The sequence below is a fragment of the Salvelinus fontinalis genome, chromosome 9, assembly GCF_029448725.1.
Source record: "Salvelinus fontinalis isolate EN_2023a chromosome 9, ASM2944872v1, whole genome shotgun sequence".
Taxonomy (NCBI): domain Eukaryota; kingdom Metazoa; phylum Chordata; class Actinopteri; order Salmoniformes; family Salmonidae; genus Salvelinus; species Salvelinus fontinalis.
Genome location: NC_074673.1, coordinates 27398960 through 27418506, shown reverse-complemented (window position 1 = coordinate 27418506; position 19547 = coordinate 27398960). Strand labels below are relative to the sequence as shown.

The window sequence follows — 19547 nt, the reverse complement described above, 5'->3', positions numbered from 1 at the left end:
CCTTTACCATAGCTAGTAACTCCCGGTCCCCCACATCATAGTTCCGCTCCGCCGGCTCCAGCTTCTTTGAAAAGAAAGCACAGGGACGGAGCTTCGGTGGCGTGCCCGAGCGCTGGGATAGCACGGCTCCAACACCAGCCTCGGACGCATCCACCTCCACTATGAACGCTAACGAAGGGTCCGGATGCGCCAACACGGGAGCCTCAGTAAACCTTGCCTTCAACTGGTTGAAGGCTCCATCTGCCTCAGCCGACCAACGTAAACGCACCGCCCCCCCCTTTAGCAGTGAGGTAATGGGTGCCGCCACTTGACCAAAACCCCGGATAAACCTCCGGTAGTAATTGGCAAACCCTAAAAACCGCTGCACCTCCTTTACCGTGGTTGGAGTCGGCCAATTACGCACGGCGTTTACGCGGTCACACTCCATCCTCACCCCCGAGGTGGAAATGCGATAACCCAGGAAGGAAACGGCTGGTTTGGAGAACACACATTTCTCAGCCTTGACGTATAGGTCATGCTCCAGCAGTCGCCTAAGCACCCTGCGCACCAGGGAGACATGCGCGGCGCGTGTGGCAGAATAGATCAAGATGTCATCAATATATACTACCACACCCTGCCCCTGCAAGTCTCTGAGAATCTCATCTACAAAGGATTGGAAAACGGCTGGAGCATTCTTCAACCCATACGGCATGACGAGGTACTCATAGTGGCCTGATGTGGTACTAAACGCTGTTTTCCACTCGTCTCCTCCCCGAATACGCACCAGATTATACGCGCTCCTGAGGTCCAGTTTTGTGAAAAAACGCGCTCCGTGGAATGATTCCATCGCCGTAGCGATCAGAGGTAGTGGATAACTAAATCCCACTGTGATTGAATTTAGACCTCGATAATCAATGCACGGACGCAGTCCTCCCTCCTTTTTTCTCACAAAAAAGAAACTCGAGGAGGCGGGTGACATGGAGGGCCGAATGAACCCCTGTCCCAGAGCTTCCGTGACATATGTCTCCATAGCCAACGTCTCCTCCTGTGACAAAGGGTACACGTGACTCCTGGGAAGTGCAGCGTTCTCCTGGAGGTTTATCACGCAATCCCACCGTCGATGAGGTGGTAATTTAGTCGCTTCCTTCTTACTAAAAGCGATAGCCAAATCGGCATATTCTGGGGGAATGCGCACAGTGGAAACCTGGTCTGGACTCTCCACCGATGTGGCACCGATGGAAACTCCCACACACCTACCTGAACACTCATCTGACCACCCCTGAAGAGCTCCCTGTCGCCAGGAAATGAGGGGATTGTGAATGGCTAGCCAGGGAATCCCCAACACCACTGGAAACCCAGGTGAATCAATAAGGTAAAAACTGATCTGCTCCCTATGATCCCCCTGGGTTACCATGTCCAGCGGAATCGTGGCCTCCCTGACCAGCCCTGACCCTAACGGTCGGCTATCTAGGGAGTGCACGGGAAAAGGTGGGTCTATCTGCACCAGCGGAATACCCAACCTACGGGCGAGTCCGCGATCCATAAAACTCCCAGCTGCGCCTGAGTCGACTAGCGCCTTATGCTGAAGAGAGGGAAAAAACGCAGGGAAAAAAATAACCAAAAACATATGACCAACAGGGAGCTCTGGGTGAGTCTTGTGCCTACTCACCTGAGGTGGCCGAGGAGTATTCCGCCTGCCATCCCGACTCCCAGATGGACTCCTCCAGCACCGGTCCGAAGTGTGTCCTCTCCGGCCACAGTAGGTGCAAGAAGAGCCACCTCCTCCGGTCCCCCTAGATGCAGCTCCTCCCAACTCCATCGGAGTTGGAGCGGGAGGGCTGGGAGGTGGAATGGACAGGACCCCCTCTGAACGCCCGCGGGCAGCTAGCAGGTTATCTAGTCGAATCGACATGTCGATCAGTTCATCTAGAGATAGTGTGGTGTCCCGACAAGCTAGCTCCCGACGGACGTCCTCCCGAAGGCTACAACGGTAATGGTCTATTAAGGCCCTGTCATTCCACCCCGCACCAGCAGCCAAGGTCCGGAACTCTAAAGCGAACTCCTAGGCGCTCCTCGTCTCCTGTCTCAGGTGGAACAGACGCTCACCCGCCGCTCGGCCCTCTGGTGGGTGGTCGAACACAGCCCGAAACCGGCGGGTGAACTCTGCATAATGGTCCCGAGCTGAGTCTGGGCTGTTCCATACCGCGTTGGCCCAGTCCAGGGCTCTCCCCGACAAACAGGAGACAAGGAGGCTTACACTCTCTTCCTCCGAGGGAGTCGGACGCACGGTAGCCAGGTAAAGCTCAAGCTGGATCAAAAATTCCTGGCAACCAGCCGCTGCTCCATCGTACTCCCTCGGGGGGGTAAGACGCAATGAGCTGGTCCCAGCCGATGACCCTGTGGGAGTGGGTTGTGTCGTCTGCAGGGGAGCTGTAGGGGGCGTCGGGAGACCACTCCTCTCCCATCGTTCCATCCTCTCCATCATCTGGTCCATCGCTGATCCGATACGCTGAAGTACTGCTGTATGATGCTGGACACGCTCCTCCATAGTTGGGAGAGGGGTGGTCGCGGCTCCTGCTGACTCCATAGTAGGTGCGGGCTTCTGTCACAGCTACTAGGAGTACTGGGTGGATGGAGTCAAACGCAGAGAGCAAGGTTAAGGAACGTGGATTTATTTCCAATGCACAGGGAAAAGATCATGCCCTAAAACATACGGGCGCATGAGAAAAGAAGTCCAAAAACACCGGACTAAACTGTTCCGAGGAAATACAAAATCCACTACACGATCCAACACCAACATAACAGAAAGTAAGCCCGCACAACAGCCAGCGGGCTACCTAACCTTATATAGCCTACCCACCAAACTAAACTCAAAACAGGTGCACCCAATCAGCCCAAACTAACAGAAACAAAAAGGAAAGAATCGATGGCAGCTAGTAGGCCGGTGACGACGACCGCCGAGCTCCGCCCGAACAGGAAGAGGCACCATCCTCGGCGGGATTCGTGACACATAGGTTACAATTGCACCCACCGTCACAAATGGACTAGAATAACTACATAGAGCAACGTGTTTACCTACTTACTAATCATCAAACATTTCGTAAAAATACACAGCATACACTAATCGAAAGACACAGATCCTGTGAATACAGACAATATTTCAGTTTTCTAAGTGTCTTACAGCGAAAACACAATAAATCGTTATATTAGCATAGCACATAGCACATAGCAGCCCAGCATTGATTCTAGCCAAAGTGAGCGATAACGTCAACATCGCCAAAATATATTAATTTTTTCACTAACCTTCTCAGAATTCTTCAGATGACACTCCTGTAACATCATATTACACAATCCATATAGAGTTTGATCGAAAATGTTTATATTTAGCCACCAAAATCATGGTTAGACAATGTGAAATGTAGCCCAGCTGGTGAGAAAATGTCCGTGCGCCATATTAGACAGTGATCTACTCTTATACATAAATACTCATAAACGTGACTAAAAAATATAGGGTGGACAGGGATTGATAGACAATTTAATTCTTAATACAATCGCGGAATTATTTTTTTTTATTTATCCTTACTTTTCAATACAGTTTGCGCCAAGCGAAGCTACGTCAAAAAACATGGCGTCCTAAGCCACTAACATTTTTCGACAGAAACACGATTTATCATAATAAAAATGTCCTACTTTGAGCTGTTCTTCCATCAGTATCTTGGGCAAAGGATCCTTTCTTGGGTCTAATCGTCTTTTGGTGGAAAGCTGTCCTCTTGCCATGTGGAAATGCCAACTGCGTTCGGGATGAACTGGAAGCGTGCCCAGCAATTCACAGCGTTTCAGAAATAAATGTCCCAAAATCGCACTAAACGGATATAAATTGCTATAAAACGCTTTAAATTAACTACCTTATGATGTTTGTAACTCCTATAACGAGTGAAAAGATGACCGGAGAAATATAACAGGCTAAACTAACGCTTGGAACAGGAGCGGGTCGGTGTCCAGCACGCGCGTTACGCAGCAAGGAAAGACTTGCTAGCTACAGGGTTTTTTGATTTATAGGGCCTGTGAACGCGCAATCGACCCCATTGGAATCATCATCACGTAAAGGCATCCAGGGGAAGACGTAAGCAGTGTCCGTATAGTCATAGCAAAAACAGTGCCCTTTTAACTGACTTCAGAACAGTGGCCAACATTTCTGAAATCTGAATCCATGTCAGGGAAATTGCTGTAGAATGGGCTCTGTTCCACTTAGAGACAAAATTTCAACTCCTATAGAAACAATAGACTGTTTTCTATCCAATAATAATAATAATATGCATATTGTACGATCAAGGATTTTGTGGGAAGCCGTTTCAAAAATTACCCAATTAGCATAAATAGTCTAAACAGCGCCCCCATCCCCAACAGGTTAATGTATGTATATATACACGCAAAGTCAGCGGCCAGTGGTCAGCGGCAATGTCGGCAACCCACCCGCCCCGTCTTGAAACACGGACCAAGGAGTCTAACCCGCGCACAAGTCAGAGTATTTTTCTCCAAACAACCCATGGCACAATGAAAGTGCTACACTCTCATCTCACATGTGATACATACCCATCTCACATGTGTGTATGCATGCACACGTGTGTCTCTGGCTTCTCAAGCTGTCCTGTATGTCTCTCCAGATACTATCTAGGCAGGAGGCCCGTGGTGGTGGTAGCTGACCCTGATATGCTCAGACAGATCATGGTGAAGGACTTCAGCACCTTCCCCAACAGAATTGTAAGTCAATGAGGAAAATGTGATATTTTTTTTCTCCGATGATTACTTTATTGATGCATTATGCCAAAGTACTTTTCCGGCTTCTTTTATGTAGCGAATCGAAAGAAAATTTGCTATTTTGAACTGCTTATTTTTAAAGCAGTTTTTGACAAGCTACCTGATGATAATATCGAGCGTCCCATTTTAAAGTAGTCAGAATATGGTCTTCAATTCTGAAACTTAATTCAATACGAACCCCTACAGTGAGGAGGCCCTCTGAAGTCACCAGTGTCCTTCTACTGTGAACCTGTAATACGTTTCCAAACTAAAGGAGACACATTTTTAGGGCACACTCTGACTGTGTTCCACTGCATTGCAGGAAGAAAGATGATGTGTCTCTAAAGTTCAGGTTGCTTTCATCATCCACACACTATATTGGCTTGGAACGTGTCCAAACCAAAAACCATGGATTTCAGGCAGTATCCACGCTGGGTTAAAGGCTAGAGCTACCGCTCGCTCACAAGGGACAGGGCATGGACGCATACAAGAAAGAATGCTACAACCTCAGACAAGGCATCAAACATGCAAAGGCCAATATAGGAGGTAGGTGGAATCCTATTACACTGGCTATTATACTATTACACTGGCTCCAACACTTGTTGTATGTGACAGACGATAATGGATTACAAAGGGAAACCCAGCCATGAGCTGCCTAACGATGCAGAACTCCCAAACGAGCTAAATCACTTTTATGCTTGCTTCGAGGAATATAACACTGTGCCTTGCGTGAAAGCCTCTGTGTTCCGGATGACTGTGTGATCTCGCTCTCCGTGGCCGATGTGAGCAAAACCTTTAAACAGGTTAACAATCACATGGCCGCCAGGCCAGACAGAATACCAGGGCGCGTATTCAAAGCATGCACAGACCAGCTGGCAAGTGTCTTCACAGACGTCTGTCCTTGTCCCAGTCTTTAATCCCAACATGTTTCAAGCTGACCACCATTGTCTCTTTTCCCAAGAGTTCCAATGTAGCCTGCCTAAATGACTATCGCCCTGTAGCACTCACATCTGTAATTATGAAGTGCTTTGAAAGGCTGGTCATGACACACATCAACACCATCATCCCAGACACCCTAGACCCACACCAATTTGCATACTGCCCCAACAGATCCACAATCTCAATTGAATTGCACGTCACACTGTCCTCTCTCACCTGGACAAGAGGGGAAATGACTATGTGAGAATGCTGTTCATAGACTACAGCTCAGCGTTCAACACCATAGTCCCCTCCAAGCTTATCACCAAGCTAGGGACCCTGGGACTGAACCCCTCCCTCTTCAACTGGATCCTGGACTTCCTGACGGGCCGGTCCCAGCTGGTGAGGATAGGCAACAACACCTCCGCCACACTGACCCTCAACACGGGGGCCCCTCACGGGTGTGTTTAGTCCCCTGCTGTACTCCCTGTTCACCCAAACTGCGAGCCACGCACGACTCCAACACTATCATCAAGTTTACTGACGACACGACGGTGGTAGGCCTGCTCAGAAACGGTGATGAGACAGCCTACAGGGAGGAGACTTAGCAGCGTGGTGCCATGATAACAACCTCTCCTTCAACGTCAGTAAGATTAAGGAGCTGATAGTGGACTATAGGAGAAAGAAGGGAGCGAACACCCCTGTTCATATTGAGGGGCTGTTGTGGAGCAGGTCACAAACTTCAAGTTCATTGTCTTCCACATCACTAAGGACTTAACATGGTCCACACCCGCACAGTCATGAAGAGGGCACGGCAGCACCTCTTCCCCCTCAGGAGGCTGAAAAGATTTGGCATGGGCCATCTGATCCCCAAAAGGTTTTACAGCTCCACCATCGAGAGCATCTTGACAGGCTGCATTACCACTTGGTATGGCAAATTAACCGCCCTTGACTGCAAACGGTACAGAGGGTGGTTCGGACGTCCAAGTATATCAGTGGGGCTGAGTTCCCTGCCATCCAGGACCTCTATATCAGGCGGTGTCAGAGGAAGGCCCGAAAAGATGGCAAAAACTCTAGCCACCCAAGCCATAGACTGTTCACTCTGCTACCGTCCAGCAAATGGTACAGGAGCATCGGATCACAGACCAACAGGATCCGAGACAGCTTCGACCCCCAAGCCATAAGACTGCTAAATAGTCAATGAATGGTAACTGAACTATCTGCACTGTCTCTATCTTGCACTGACCCTACGACACTCACTAGACTATACAGTGCCTTCAGAAAGTATTCAGACACCTTGACTTTTTCCACATTTTGTTATGTTACAGTTTTATTCTAAAATGTATTAAATTCATTTTTTCCTCATCAATCTACACACAATACCCCATAATGACAAAGCGAAAACAGGTTTTTAGAATCTATTGCAAAAAAACCCAGAAATACCTTATTTACATAAGTATTCAGACCATTTACTATGAGCCTCTAAATTAAGCTCAGGTGCATCCTGTTTCCATTTATCATCCTTGAGATGTTTCTAGAACTTGATTGGAGTCCACCTGTGGTAAATTCAATTGATTGGACATGATTCCCACAGTTGACAGTGCAGGTCAGAGCAAAAACTAAGTCATGAGGTCGAATGAATTGTCCTTCGACCTTCGAGCCCCGAGACAGGATTGTGTCGAGGCACAGATTTCCGCAGCATGGAAGGTCCCCAAGTACACAGTGAATTTCATCATTCTTAAATGGAAGAAGTTTGGAACCACCAAGACTCTTTCTGGAGCTGGCCGGTCGGCCAAACTGAGCATTCGGGGGAGAAGGGCCTTGATCAGGGAGGTGACCAAGAATCTGATGGTCACTCTGACATAGCTGTGGAGATGGGAGAACCTTCCAGAAGGACAACCATCTCTGCAGCACTCCACCAATCAGGCCTTTATGGTAGAGGGGCCAGACGGAAGCCACTTTCAATAAAAGGCACATAACAGCCTGCTTGGAGACACCTAAAGTACTCTCAGACCATGAGAAACAAGATTCTCTGGTCTGATGAAACCAAGATTGAACACTTTGGCCTGAATGCCAAGTGTCACGTCTGGAGGAAACCTGTCACCATCCCTACGGTGAAGCATGGTGGTGGCAGCATCATGCTGTGGGGATGTTTTTCAGTGGCAGGGACTGGGAGACTAGTCAGGATCGAGGGAAAGATGAACAGAGCAAAGTACAGAGAGATCCTTGATGAAAACCTGCTCCAGAGTGCTCAGGACCTCAGACTGGGGCCAAGGTTCACCTTCCAACAGGACAACAACCCTAAGCACACAGCCAAGACAACGCAGGAGTGGCTTTGGAACAAGTCTCCAAATGTTCTTGAGTGGTCCAGCCAGAGCCCGGACTTGAACCTGATCGAACATCCCTGGAGAGACCTGAAAATAGCTGTGCAGCAACACTCCCAATCCAACCTGACAGAGCTTGAGAAGATTTGCAGAGAAGAATGAGAGAAACTCCCCAAATACAGGTGTACCAAGATTGTAGCGTCATACCCAAGAAGACTCGAGGCTGTAATCACTGCCAAAGGTCCTTAAACAAAGTTCTTAGTAAAGGGTCTGAATACTTATGTAAATGTGATATTTCAGCTAAAATGCTAATAAAACAGTCATTATGGGGTATTGTGTTTAGGTTCATGAGGAGAAAAAAACAATTTCATCCATTTCAGAATAAGGCTGTAACGCAACAATATATGGACAAAGTCAAGGGGTCTGAATACTTTCCGAATGCACTGTATATACACACCATATACACACTCACTCACACACACTACATTGACACTCCCACACAAAACCCACACACATTCATATACACTACATACGCATATGCACACGCACACACATATACATAACACACATGCATACCGACACAACACAAACACAAACAAAAACACATACATTACACACACAAATGCACAAACTTTTACACTCTTCATTTGCTGCTGCTACTCTGTTCTTTATTTGACTCTTATTATTATCTATTCAGATGCCTAGTCACTTTACCCTGCCTTCATGTACATATCTACCTCAAATACCTTATTATTATCTGTCCTGATGCCAAGTCACTTTACCCTGCCTTCATGTACATATCTACCTCAAATATCTTATTATTATCTGTCCTGATGCCTAGTCACTTTACCCTGCCTTCATGTACATACCTACCTCAAATACCTTATTATTATCTATCCTGATGCCAAGTCACTTTACCCTGCCTTCGTGTACATATCTACCTCAAATACCTTATTATTATCTATCCTGATGCCAAGTCACTTTACCCTGCCTTCATGTACATATCTACCTCAAATACCTTATTATTATCTATCCTGATGCCAAGTCACTTTACCCTGCCTTCATGTACATATCTACTTCAAATACCTTATTATTATCTATCCTGATGCCTAGTCACTTTATCCTGCCTTCATGTACATATCTACCTCAAATACCTTATTATTATCTATCCTGATGCCAAGTCACTTTACCCTGCCTTCATGTACATATCTACTTCAAATACCTTAGTATTATCTATCCTGATGCCTAGTCACTTTACCCTGCCTTCATGTACATACCTACCTCTAATACCTTATTATTATCTATCCTGATGCCTAGTCACTTTACCCTGCCTTCATGTACATATCTACCTCAAATACCTTATTATTATCTATCCTGATGCCAAGTCACTTTACCCTGCCTTCATGTACATATCTACCTCAAATACCATATTATTATCTATCCTGATGCCAAGTCACTTTACCCTGCCTTCATGTACATTGTCAGCTCTGGGTTATGATCCAGCAACCTTTCGGTTACTGGCCCAACGCTCAAACCACTAGGTTACCTGCCGCTCCGTCATCTGTAGCCTGTACTCGAATAACAAATGGAGTTTAAGTGCGGTCACATTTTTAACATGCCTGGTATACTACACCGGTTGTAAGGCAGATTAATGTACTTAATTTTAAGAATTGAGCAATAAATATAGCAGCATTAGAAATCTGAGATCCTCTTATAAATAGTGGCGAGTCAAAACTCTCTTTTCACATGCAATTGCACAATGACTGGGCTTATAAGAACACATTTTTCACTAGGCTCTGCAGGTTATGGGCTCTCCAACCCTGTTCCAGGGGTCTTGGGCCTATAGGCTACGCTTAGAGTTATTGGCCACTTTAGCTGTGATACAAACTTATAAAAACATATAGGCCTATGGAGGCTACATGATTGTCACGTTCCTGACCTTATTTCCTTTGTTTAGTCTTGTTTAGTTGGTCAGGACGTGAGCTGGGTGGGCATTCTATGTTATGTGTTTCTATGTTTGGTTTAGGGTTGTCAACTAGCCTGATATGGTTCTCAATCAGGGGCAGGTGTTTTACGATTCCTCTGATTGAGAACCATATTAACTTCTTTGGGCTGCAAGCCCGAAGCCGGGCACAATATGACAACAGCCACTTCAAGTGCAGGGCGCGAAACTCAAAATATATTTTTTAGAAATATTTAACTTTCCCACATTAACAAGTCCAATACTGCATTTGAAAGATAAACGTCTTGTGAATCCAGCCAATATGTCCAATTTTTAAAATGTTTTACAGCGAAAACACCACGTATATTTATGTTAGCTCACCACCAAATACAAAAAAGGACAGACATTTTTCACAGCACAGGTAGCATGCACAAAACCAACCTAACTAACCAAGAACCAACCAAACTAACCAAGAAACAACTTCATCAGATGACAGACTTCAATAAATCTATGTTTTGTTCGAAAAATTTGCATATTTGAGCTATAAATCAGTTTTACATTGCAGCTACCATCACAGCTACTGTCAGAAATGGCACCGAAGCAGCCAGAGTAATTACAGACACCAACGTCAAATACCTAAATACTCATCATAAAACATTTCTGAAAAATACATGGTGTACAGCAAATGAAAGACAGGCATCTTGTGATTCCAGCCAATATTTCCGATTTCTTAAGTGTTTTACAGCGAAAACACAATATAGCATTATATTAGCTTACTACAATAGCCAGAAACACAAGCCATTCCCTAGCAGCAAAAGTTAGCGATCGTAACAAGCCAGCAAAAGATATATAATTCTTGACTAACCTTGATAAGCTTCATCGGATGACAGTCCTATAACATCAGGTTATACATACACTTATGTTTTGTTCGAAAATGTGCATATTTAGAGCTGAAATCAGTGGTTATACATTGTGCCAACGTAGCATCTTTTTCCCACAACGTCCAGATATTTTTCTGGCACTCACATATTCTGACCAAATAACTATTCATAAACATAACTAAAAAAATACATGTTGTATAGGAAATGATAGATACACTAGTTCTTATTGCAATCGCCGTGTTAGAATTCTAAAAAATAACTTCATTACGATATGCAGTTTACGTTATGGCGAGAGCGTGCCCAAAACCTGGCCGCAAACTACTAGTACAACATGTTCGACAGATATATGAAATAACATCATAAAATGGGTCCTACTTTTGATGATCTTTCATCAGAATGTTGTACAAGGGGTCCTTTGTCGGGAACAATCGTTGTTTGGATTTAGAATGTCCTCTTCTCCAGTCAATTAGCACGGAAAGCTAGCAAAGTGGCGCTAAGATCTCCTTCGTGAACAAACGCAGACAACGCAACACGCCTAACGTCCCGAAAAAATTTCAATAATCTAATAAAACTATATTGAAAAAACATACTTTACAATGATATTGTCACATGTATCAAATAAAATCAAAGCCGGAGATATTAGTCGTCCATAACGACAGCTTATCAGAAGGCAAATCCAGGTCCCTTCACGCGCTCTCCAGAAAACAGGAAACTGGTGACACGTCATACAAAGAGCTTTTGTTCGACCCCAGATTATTCACTCAATTTCTTCTCTCACTGCCTGTCGACATCTAGTGGAAGAAGTATGAAGTGCATGTATTCTAATAAATATCAAGGACCTTTATAGGCAGGCCCTAGAAGAGAGCATCGATTTCAGATTTTCCACTTGCTGTCAGGAAGTTTGCTGCAAAATGAGTTCTGTTTTACTCACAGATATAATTCAAACGGTTTTAGAAACTAGAGAGTTTTTTCTAGAGAGTGTTTTCCAATAGTAATAATAATATGCATATTGTACGAGCAAGAATTGAGTACGAGGCCGTTTATAGTAATAATAATAGTAATAATAGTAATAATAATATGCATATTGTACGAGCAAGAATTGAGTACGAGGCCGTTTGAAATGGGCACCTTTTATCCGGCTACTCAATACTGCCCCTGCAGCCCAAACAGGTTAAGGTAGGCTGTTCTCACTGTTTGTGTGTGGGTGATTGTTGCCGTGTCTGTGTTTGTTCGCCACACGGTACTGTTTAGTTTCGTTCGTTCATTTGTTCCTGTTCGTGCGTTCATGTTTTATGTTCTCAAGTTCAGGTCTGTTCACGTCGTTTTGTTATTTTGTATTTTGTCAGTGTTCTGTTTAGTTGGAATAATCATTAAAATTCAACATCATGAACATTCACCACGCTGCGCCTTGGTCCTCCTCTCTTCCACATAAAGACGAGCGTTACAATGATGCATGTGACTATGATTAGAAACAGTTTTTTTGCCTTACACTGCACATGCTGGGCATCATTCACAATTGATAATAGTCTCACCCATTAGACTATTCTCAATGTAATCTTGTCTTTGCATATACTAAATCATATACAGTACTCATTCAAGGGTTTTTCTTTATTTTTACGTTTTTCTACATTGTAGAATAATAGTGGAGAAATCAAAACTATGAAATAACACATTTGGAATTATGTAGTAACCATAAAAGTGTTAAACAAATAAAATTAGATTTTAGATTCTTCAAAGTTGCCATCCTTTGCAGCTTTGCACACTTTTGGCATTCTCTCAACGAGCTTCACCTTGAATGCTATTCCAACAGTCTTGAAGGAGTTGCCACATATGCTGAGCACTTGTTGGCTGCTTTTCCTTCACTCTGGCATTCAACTCATCCCAAACCATCTCAATTGGGTTGAGGTAGGGTGATTGTGGAGGCCAGGTCATCTGATGCAGCACTCCATCACTCTCCTTCTTGGTCAAATAGCCCTTACACAGCCTGGAGGTGTGTTGGGTCATTGTCCTGTTGAAAAACAAATGATAGTCCCACTAAGCGTATCGCTGCAGAATGCTGTGGTAGCCATGCTGGTTAACCTGTTTGGGGTGCAAGCCCGACCTCGGACCGAAAATGACAACAGCTGCAGAGCGCGAAATTCAAAATCTATTTTTTAAAAATATTTAACTTTTACACATTAACAAGTCCAATACAGCATTTGAAAGATAAACATCTTGTCAATCCAGCCAACATGTCCGATTTTTTAAATGTTTTACAGAGAAAACACCACATATATTTATGTTAGCTCACCACCAAATACAAAAGTGGACAGACACGTATGAATTATGATTATGAAGTATGAATTATGATTGAAGTAGCATGCACAACCAACCGAAATAAACTAAAACCAACCTAAAGAGCCCAGAAAAAACGACCTCAGATGACAGTCATATAACATGTTACACAATAAATCTATGTTTTGTTCATAAAAAGTGCATATTTTAGCTATAAATCTGTTTTACATTGATGCTACCCAAAAATGCTAATACATAGCTACAGTCTGAATCCAGCCGGGAGTAGCCAGAGAAAATACATACACCAACGTCGGCTACTAATTACACCTCATAAAACATTTCAGAAAAACATATGGTGGATAACTAATGAAAGACAGATATCTTGTGAATACAGACAACATTTCCGATTTTTGAAGTGTTTTACAGCGAAAACACAATATATCGTTATATTAGCTAACATCATAAGCTAGCATAAGGCAGCATTGATTCTAGTCAAGCGCTAGCCTAGCATAGTTAGCAGCGTTAGCATTCAACAGTTCGACATATATATGAAAAAGCATCCCAAATTGGGTCTTATCTTTCTTGGTACTCCATCAGAATGTTGTAACGGGGTCCAATGTCCAGTAGAGTCTTTAGTTGGGTTCCAGAACGAATGATTTCCCTCTTTGGTTAGCTAGCACGGTAGCATTGCTGCGCCAGAAAGCGTTTCTTCAAAAAATTCTTCCGTCGTTTCACATCTAAAGTCCAGAATAAATTGCAATAATATAATTAAAGTATATTGAAAAAACAACCTTTAGGATGATTTTGTGACATGTAGCAAATAATATCGTAGTCAGGCATCATATTCAAAGTTATCTACCTTGTTCCAGAAGCCGAGATCAAATTATCCTTCGCGCCCGGATTTTTATTTTAACTGCGCATGTCTCACAAGAAGTTCTGTTATTCAGTCCAGGGACGAGATATTCGACCCCTTTCAATTCTCACTTCCGCATTACAGTCTGACGTACACCTCTGACGTGTCCCTATGGTCCCAAGTCAAATGGCCTTTTATAGAGAAGGTCTTAAAGAGACACATCGCATTTTGGGAAACTCAATTCGGCTGGGAAAATGGCTGTAAAAATATTTCTGTTCGACTTAGAGAAACAATTCAAACCTTTTTAGAAACTACAGACTGTTATCTATCCAACAGTAGTAAATATATGCATATTGGAAAATAAAAAGTTTCTTAGGAGGCCGTTTGAAAATGTGCACACATTTTCCAGTTTTTTCAATATTCAGCGTGCAGCCATAACAGGTTTTAAGTGTGCCTTGAATTCTAAATAAATCACTGACAGTGTCACCAGCAAAGCACCCCCATACCATCACACCTCCTCCTCCGTGCTTCACAGATGCGGAGATCATCTGTTCACCTACTCTGCGTCTCACAAAGACACAGCGGTTGGAACCAAAAATCTCAAATTTGGACTCATCAGACCAAAGGACAAATTTCCACCGGTCTATTGTCCATTGCTCATGTTTCTTGGCCCTAGCAAGTCTATTCTTATTATTGGTGTCCTTTAGCAGAGGTTTCTTTGCAGAAATCCGATTCACGCAATCTCCTCTGAACAGTTGATGTGTCACGTTCCTGACCGGTTTTCTGTTATTTTGTATGTGTTTGACGGTCAGGGCGTGAGTTTGGGTGGGTAGTCTATGTTATGTGTTTCTATGTTTGTTTAAGGGTGACCTGATATGGCTCTCAATTAGAGGCAGGTGGTTTTCATTTCCTCTGATTGAGAGTCATATTAAGGTAGGTGTTTTCACACTGTTTGTTGGTGGGTGGTTGTCTCCTGTGTCAGTGTTTGTCGCTCCACACGGGACTGTCTCGGTTTATGTAGTCTGTTCCTGTTCGTGAGTTCTTCGTGTATTTATGTAAGTTCCATGTCCAGGTCTGTCTACTCCGTTTTGTTATTTTGTTAATTATTCAAGTGTATTTCGTTTCGTGTTTTTTCGTCTTGTTTCATTAAAATCATGTCATCATACCTTGCTGCGTTTTGGTCAAATCCCTGCTCCTCTTCGGATGAAGAGGAGGAGGAAAGCCGTTACATGATGTTGAGATGTGTCTGTTACTTGAACTCTGTGAAGCATTAATTTGGGCTGCAATTTCTGAGGCTGGTAAGTCTAATTAATTTATCTTCTGTAGAAGAGGTAACTCTGGGTATTCCTTTCCTGTGGTGGTCCTCCAGTTTCATCATAGCGCTTGTCCTTCAAATTTTTCACTAGAGTGACTGACCTTCATGTCTTGAAGTAAAGATGGACTGTTTTTTCTCTTTGCTTATTTGAGCTGTTCTTGCCATAATATGGACTTGGTCTTTTACCAAATAGGGATATCTTATTTCTACCACCTTTACCTTGTCACAACACAACTGATTGGCTTAAACACATTAAGGAAAGAAATTCCACAAACTTTTAACAAGTCACACCTAATAATTGAAATACATTCCAGGTGACTACCTCATGAAGTTGGTTGAGATAATGCCAAGAGTGTGCAAAGCTGTCGTCAAGGAAAAGCGTGGCTACTTTGAAGAATCTCAAATATAGAATATATTTTGATTTGTTTAACACTTTTTTGGTTACTACATGATTCCATATGTGTTATTTCATAGTTTTGATTTCTTATTATGTGTTATTTCATAGTTTTGATTTTCTGTAGAAAATAGTCAAAATAAAGAACCCTGGAATGAGTAGACTTTTGACTAGTACTGTATGTGTGAAATTTGTTTTGATTTTAGAATGGACCATTATCATGCACCTGTCGGAACAGGGGAAAAAATACATGTTATCCGTATACACTTGAGTAGCGAATGGAGGACGCGTTTCCCACAGTTCATTTTCACGCCAGCCAGGTAGGCTACTCCAGTTGTAAAGCAAAGCAATGTGCTTAATATTAGGAAAGTTGAGAAATAAAAATTGTAAGCCTACAGAAAGCTGATGCGATCCTCCTCTTTATAATAGAGGCCATAAAAACTTTGTTTTCTCACACAATTGAATAGCATAGCCTATAGAAATGTTGTGCAACATGGGCTTATAGGAACTCTTCTTTAATTCCATGCATCAACCAGCTATGAGGAGCTGGCTCTCGTTGCACAACAGGTGATCCTATTCTGCTCTAACTCAGAATGCCAGGTTTCTCATGAAGTCTTTGATGTGATTTCCTAATGCATTTGCATTGATGACAGAGTGATCAGAGGGACAATAGAGCCCTGAGTACCAGGCCATTAGGACCTGATGCAGGGACAATAGAGCACTGAGTACCAGGCCATTAGGACCTGATGCAGGGACAATAGAGCACTGAGTACAGGCCATTACTGGCTGTTAGCAAGTTTGGTAGGCTACTAATGACCATTTAGCAGACGCTTTAAATAAACGCTGGCTCTTATCAACTAAACATTATAAATTCCAACATTCTACCTTATTGCCTGGTTTGAATGTGTGATGTCATCATAGGTATTTTTGTGATTCAGAATTACCCTGACAATGGAACAGGGTGGTGGCTATATTGTATTGTGAATCATATGTATTTCTATTTTGGCAACCAGAATAATCATGGCAATCATGCATATCATGTAAAATACAACTCCCAATACAGTATATAGACAGATGTTAACACCAATCACCCAGAAATGTTGTGCACCAATCACCCAGAAATGTTGTGCACCAATCACCCAGAAATGTTGTGCACCAATCACCCAGAAATGTTGTGCACCAATCACCCAGAAATGTTGTGCACCAATCACCCAGAAATGTTGTGCACCAATCACCCAGAAATGGTGTGGTATGTATGCAGCTCACACGCACACATATACAGCCTTTAGATCCAGGGCAGATACAGGAGCTTAGTGACATGTTTTACCTGTTTGATTTAGTGAATTTGACTCATACACTCTTCGGCTGTCCCCATAAGAGAACCTGCTTTTGGTTCCAGGCAGAATCCTTTTTGGTTCCAGGTAGAACCCTTTTGGGCTCCATGTTGAACCTAAAAGGGTTCTACTTGGAACCAAATGGGTTCTACCTGCAACCAAAAAGGGTTCTTGAACCCTTTAAGGTTCTAGATAGAACCTTTTTTTCTAAGAGTGTATGATGTTTACTGGTCGGCTTCCCATTCCCAAACTCCTGACTCATTGTTCAGTTAACAACCAGTCTAGCAGTAGCTCACAGAGCGCTGGATGTGCATATGGTGCTGAGATCTGGGCCCTGCTGTGTGTATGGGATTCGTATTATGGAGATGTGGCACTTGCTGTGTTACTGAGTGGTGTATGCGATAGTGTAGTGTTGAGATGTGGGTCTTGCTGTGCGTATGTGTGAGTGTGTGGGTGTGTGTATGCATGCGTGTGTGCGTGCGTGTGTGTGTGTGCATGTGTATGTGCATTCGTGCATGTGTGTATGTTCCAGAGCCCCTACACCATCTGCAACCAGCAGCAGGAGCAGACCCATAAAATAGTCTCCATGGAGGCATAGACACAAACACACCTCACTGTAATGCTGTGGCCTCAAACAATATGAATGGTTTATTTTAATCAAGCACTCTAAACTACCGAACAACAGTTTCCTTTTCCATAAATGTTATTGTGTTAGTGCGCTACTTAATTCTTACCGATGGAACATTACCAAGACACACAGATTAAGAAATTATACATTTTATTACATTGTGTCTGGAATTTTATACTAGCATGGGAAAATGCTAATACATTAAAATTATAGATACTGTTTAAACAAGTAAACATCACAACATAAAACATGAAGTATTGTCAGCCAGAAAGCACCTGCATTTGTCACCTAATGCTTTATGAACATTTATGAATAGTTTATGAAGATTTATGAACACCTTATAACCATTTATGAATTCTATGAACACCAATAGGTAAGGGATCAGTGTTAGCTCAGGTCACGTGGCAATGTTCTGTATTCCTCTGGATTTCCACAGTATCTCCAGATCTTCATTATTCTAGCATTGTATCCAGTGTTAGTTCCACCACAGAGGACCATAGGCTCTAAGGACAGTGATGACCATTGACTACATGCGCTTGCTGGACTGGAAAGGAACACAAGAGAGGACAGGCTGGGCATGCTGATTCCTCCATCTCTTCCTGAGTCCTAAGATCTGACCTGGGGGCAAGGTGGTGGGGGCTGGGGCTGGGTGGTGTGGGAGACATACACCAACTGACCTGTGGTTCTGGTCTCAGACTTCTGAATCACCGAAATACAATACAGAGGGAGCGATCTGTGTGTGGTTGCGTGCGAGTGCACACATACTTTATGTGCATGATCAGTACCGGTATTTTGGAGTGTGAATATTCTTGAAATGTTGTCTCCCTCGTCTCTTCTCTGCAGACAATCCGTGCCGCTACTAAGCCCATGAGTGACTGTCTGCTGATGCTGAGGAACGAGCACTGGAAGAGAGTACGCAGCATCCTCACCCCCTCCTTCAGTGCAGCCAAGATGAAAGAGGCAAGACAAGGGGCCCTTTCCTCTTCCTTTTTTCACTCCTCTCCGCTTCACTCCTCTACCCTTCACCCATCTACTCTCTTCCTCTCGTCACCCCTCTCCTCTCACACCAGCACTACCCATCTCCTCCTCCTTTCTTCACCCCTCTCCTCTCACACCAGCACTACCCATCTCCTCCTCCTTTCTTCACCCCTCTCCTCTAACACCACCACCATCATCACCCATCTCCTCTCCTCACCCAAGTTTCCTACCTTTTTGCATGTTGTACAGCCAAGCGTTGAATTTAGCATGACAAGCCAGGGGTTATATACAGTTGTAGTTGGAAGTTTACGTACACCTTAGCCAAATACATTTAAACTCAGTTTTTCACAATTTCTGACATTTAATTCTAGTAAAAATTTCCTGTCTTAGGTCAGTTAGGATCACCACTTTATTTTAAGTGTGTGAAATGTCAGAATAATAGAAGAGAGAATGATTGATTTCAGCTTTTATTTCTTTCATCACATTCCCAGTGGGTCAGAAGTTTACATACACTCAATTAGTATTTGGTAGCATTGCCTTTGAATTGTTCAACTTGGGTCAAACATTTTGGGTAGCCTTCCACAAGCTTCCCACAATAATATGGGTGAATTTTGGCCCATTCCTCCTGACAGAGCTGGGTGTAACTGAGTCAGGTTTGTAGGCCTCCTTGCTCGCACATGCTTTTTCTGTTTTTTTATTTTTATTTTTTTATTTCACCTTTTTTTAACCAGGTAGGCTAGTTGAGAACACGTTCTCATTTGCAACTGTAACCTGGCCAAGATAAAGCAAAGCAGTTTGACACATACAACAACACAGTTACACATGGAATAAACAAACATTGTCACGTTCCTGACCTGTTTTCTGTTGTTTTGTATGTGTGTGATGGTCAGGGCGTGAGTTTTGGGTGGGCAGTCTATGTTTTCTGTTTCT

At 43.4% G+C, this 19547-nt stretch overlaps 1 protein-coding gene across 5 annotated transcripts in view; it reads left to right on the top strand.

Annotated features, from left to right (window-relative positions):
• LOC129862366 (thromboxane-A synthase-like) overlaps nucleotides 1-19547 on the top strand; it is a 288038-nt gene that overhangs the window by 67596 nt on the left and 200895 nt on the right. For 3 of the 5 annotated variants that reach the window (XM_055933924.1, XM_055933925.1, XM_055933922.1), the window contains exon 4: nucleotides 18483-18599. In XM_055933924.1, the coding sequence (XP_055789899.1) occupies nucleotides 18483-18599 (117 nt within the window). Of the gene's footprint in view, nucleotides 1-4643; nucleotides 4741-18482; nucleotides 18600-19547 lie in introns of all 5 variants that reach the window. The other 2 variants (XM_055933920.1, XM_055933921.1) reach the window with 1 other exon arrangement.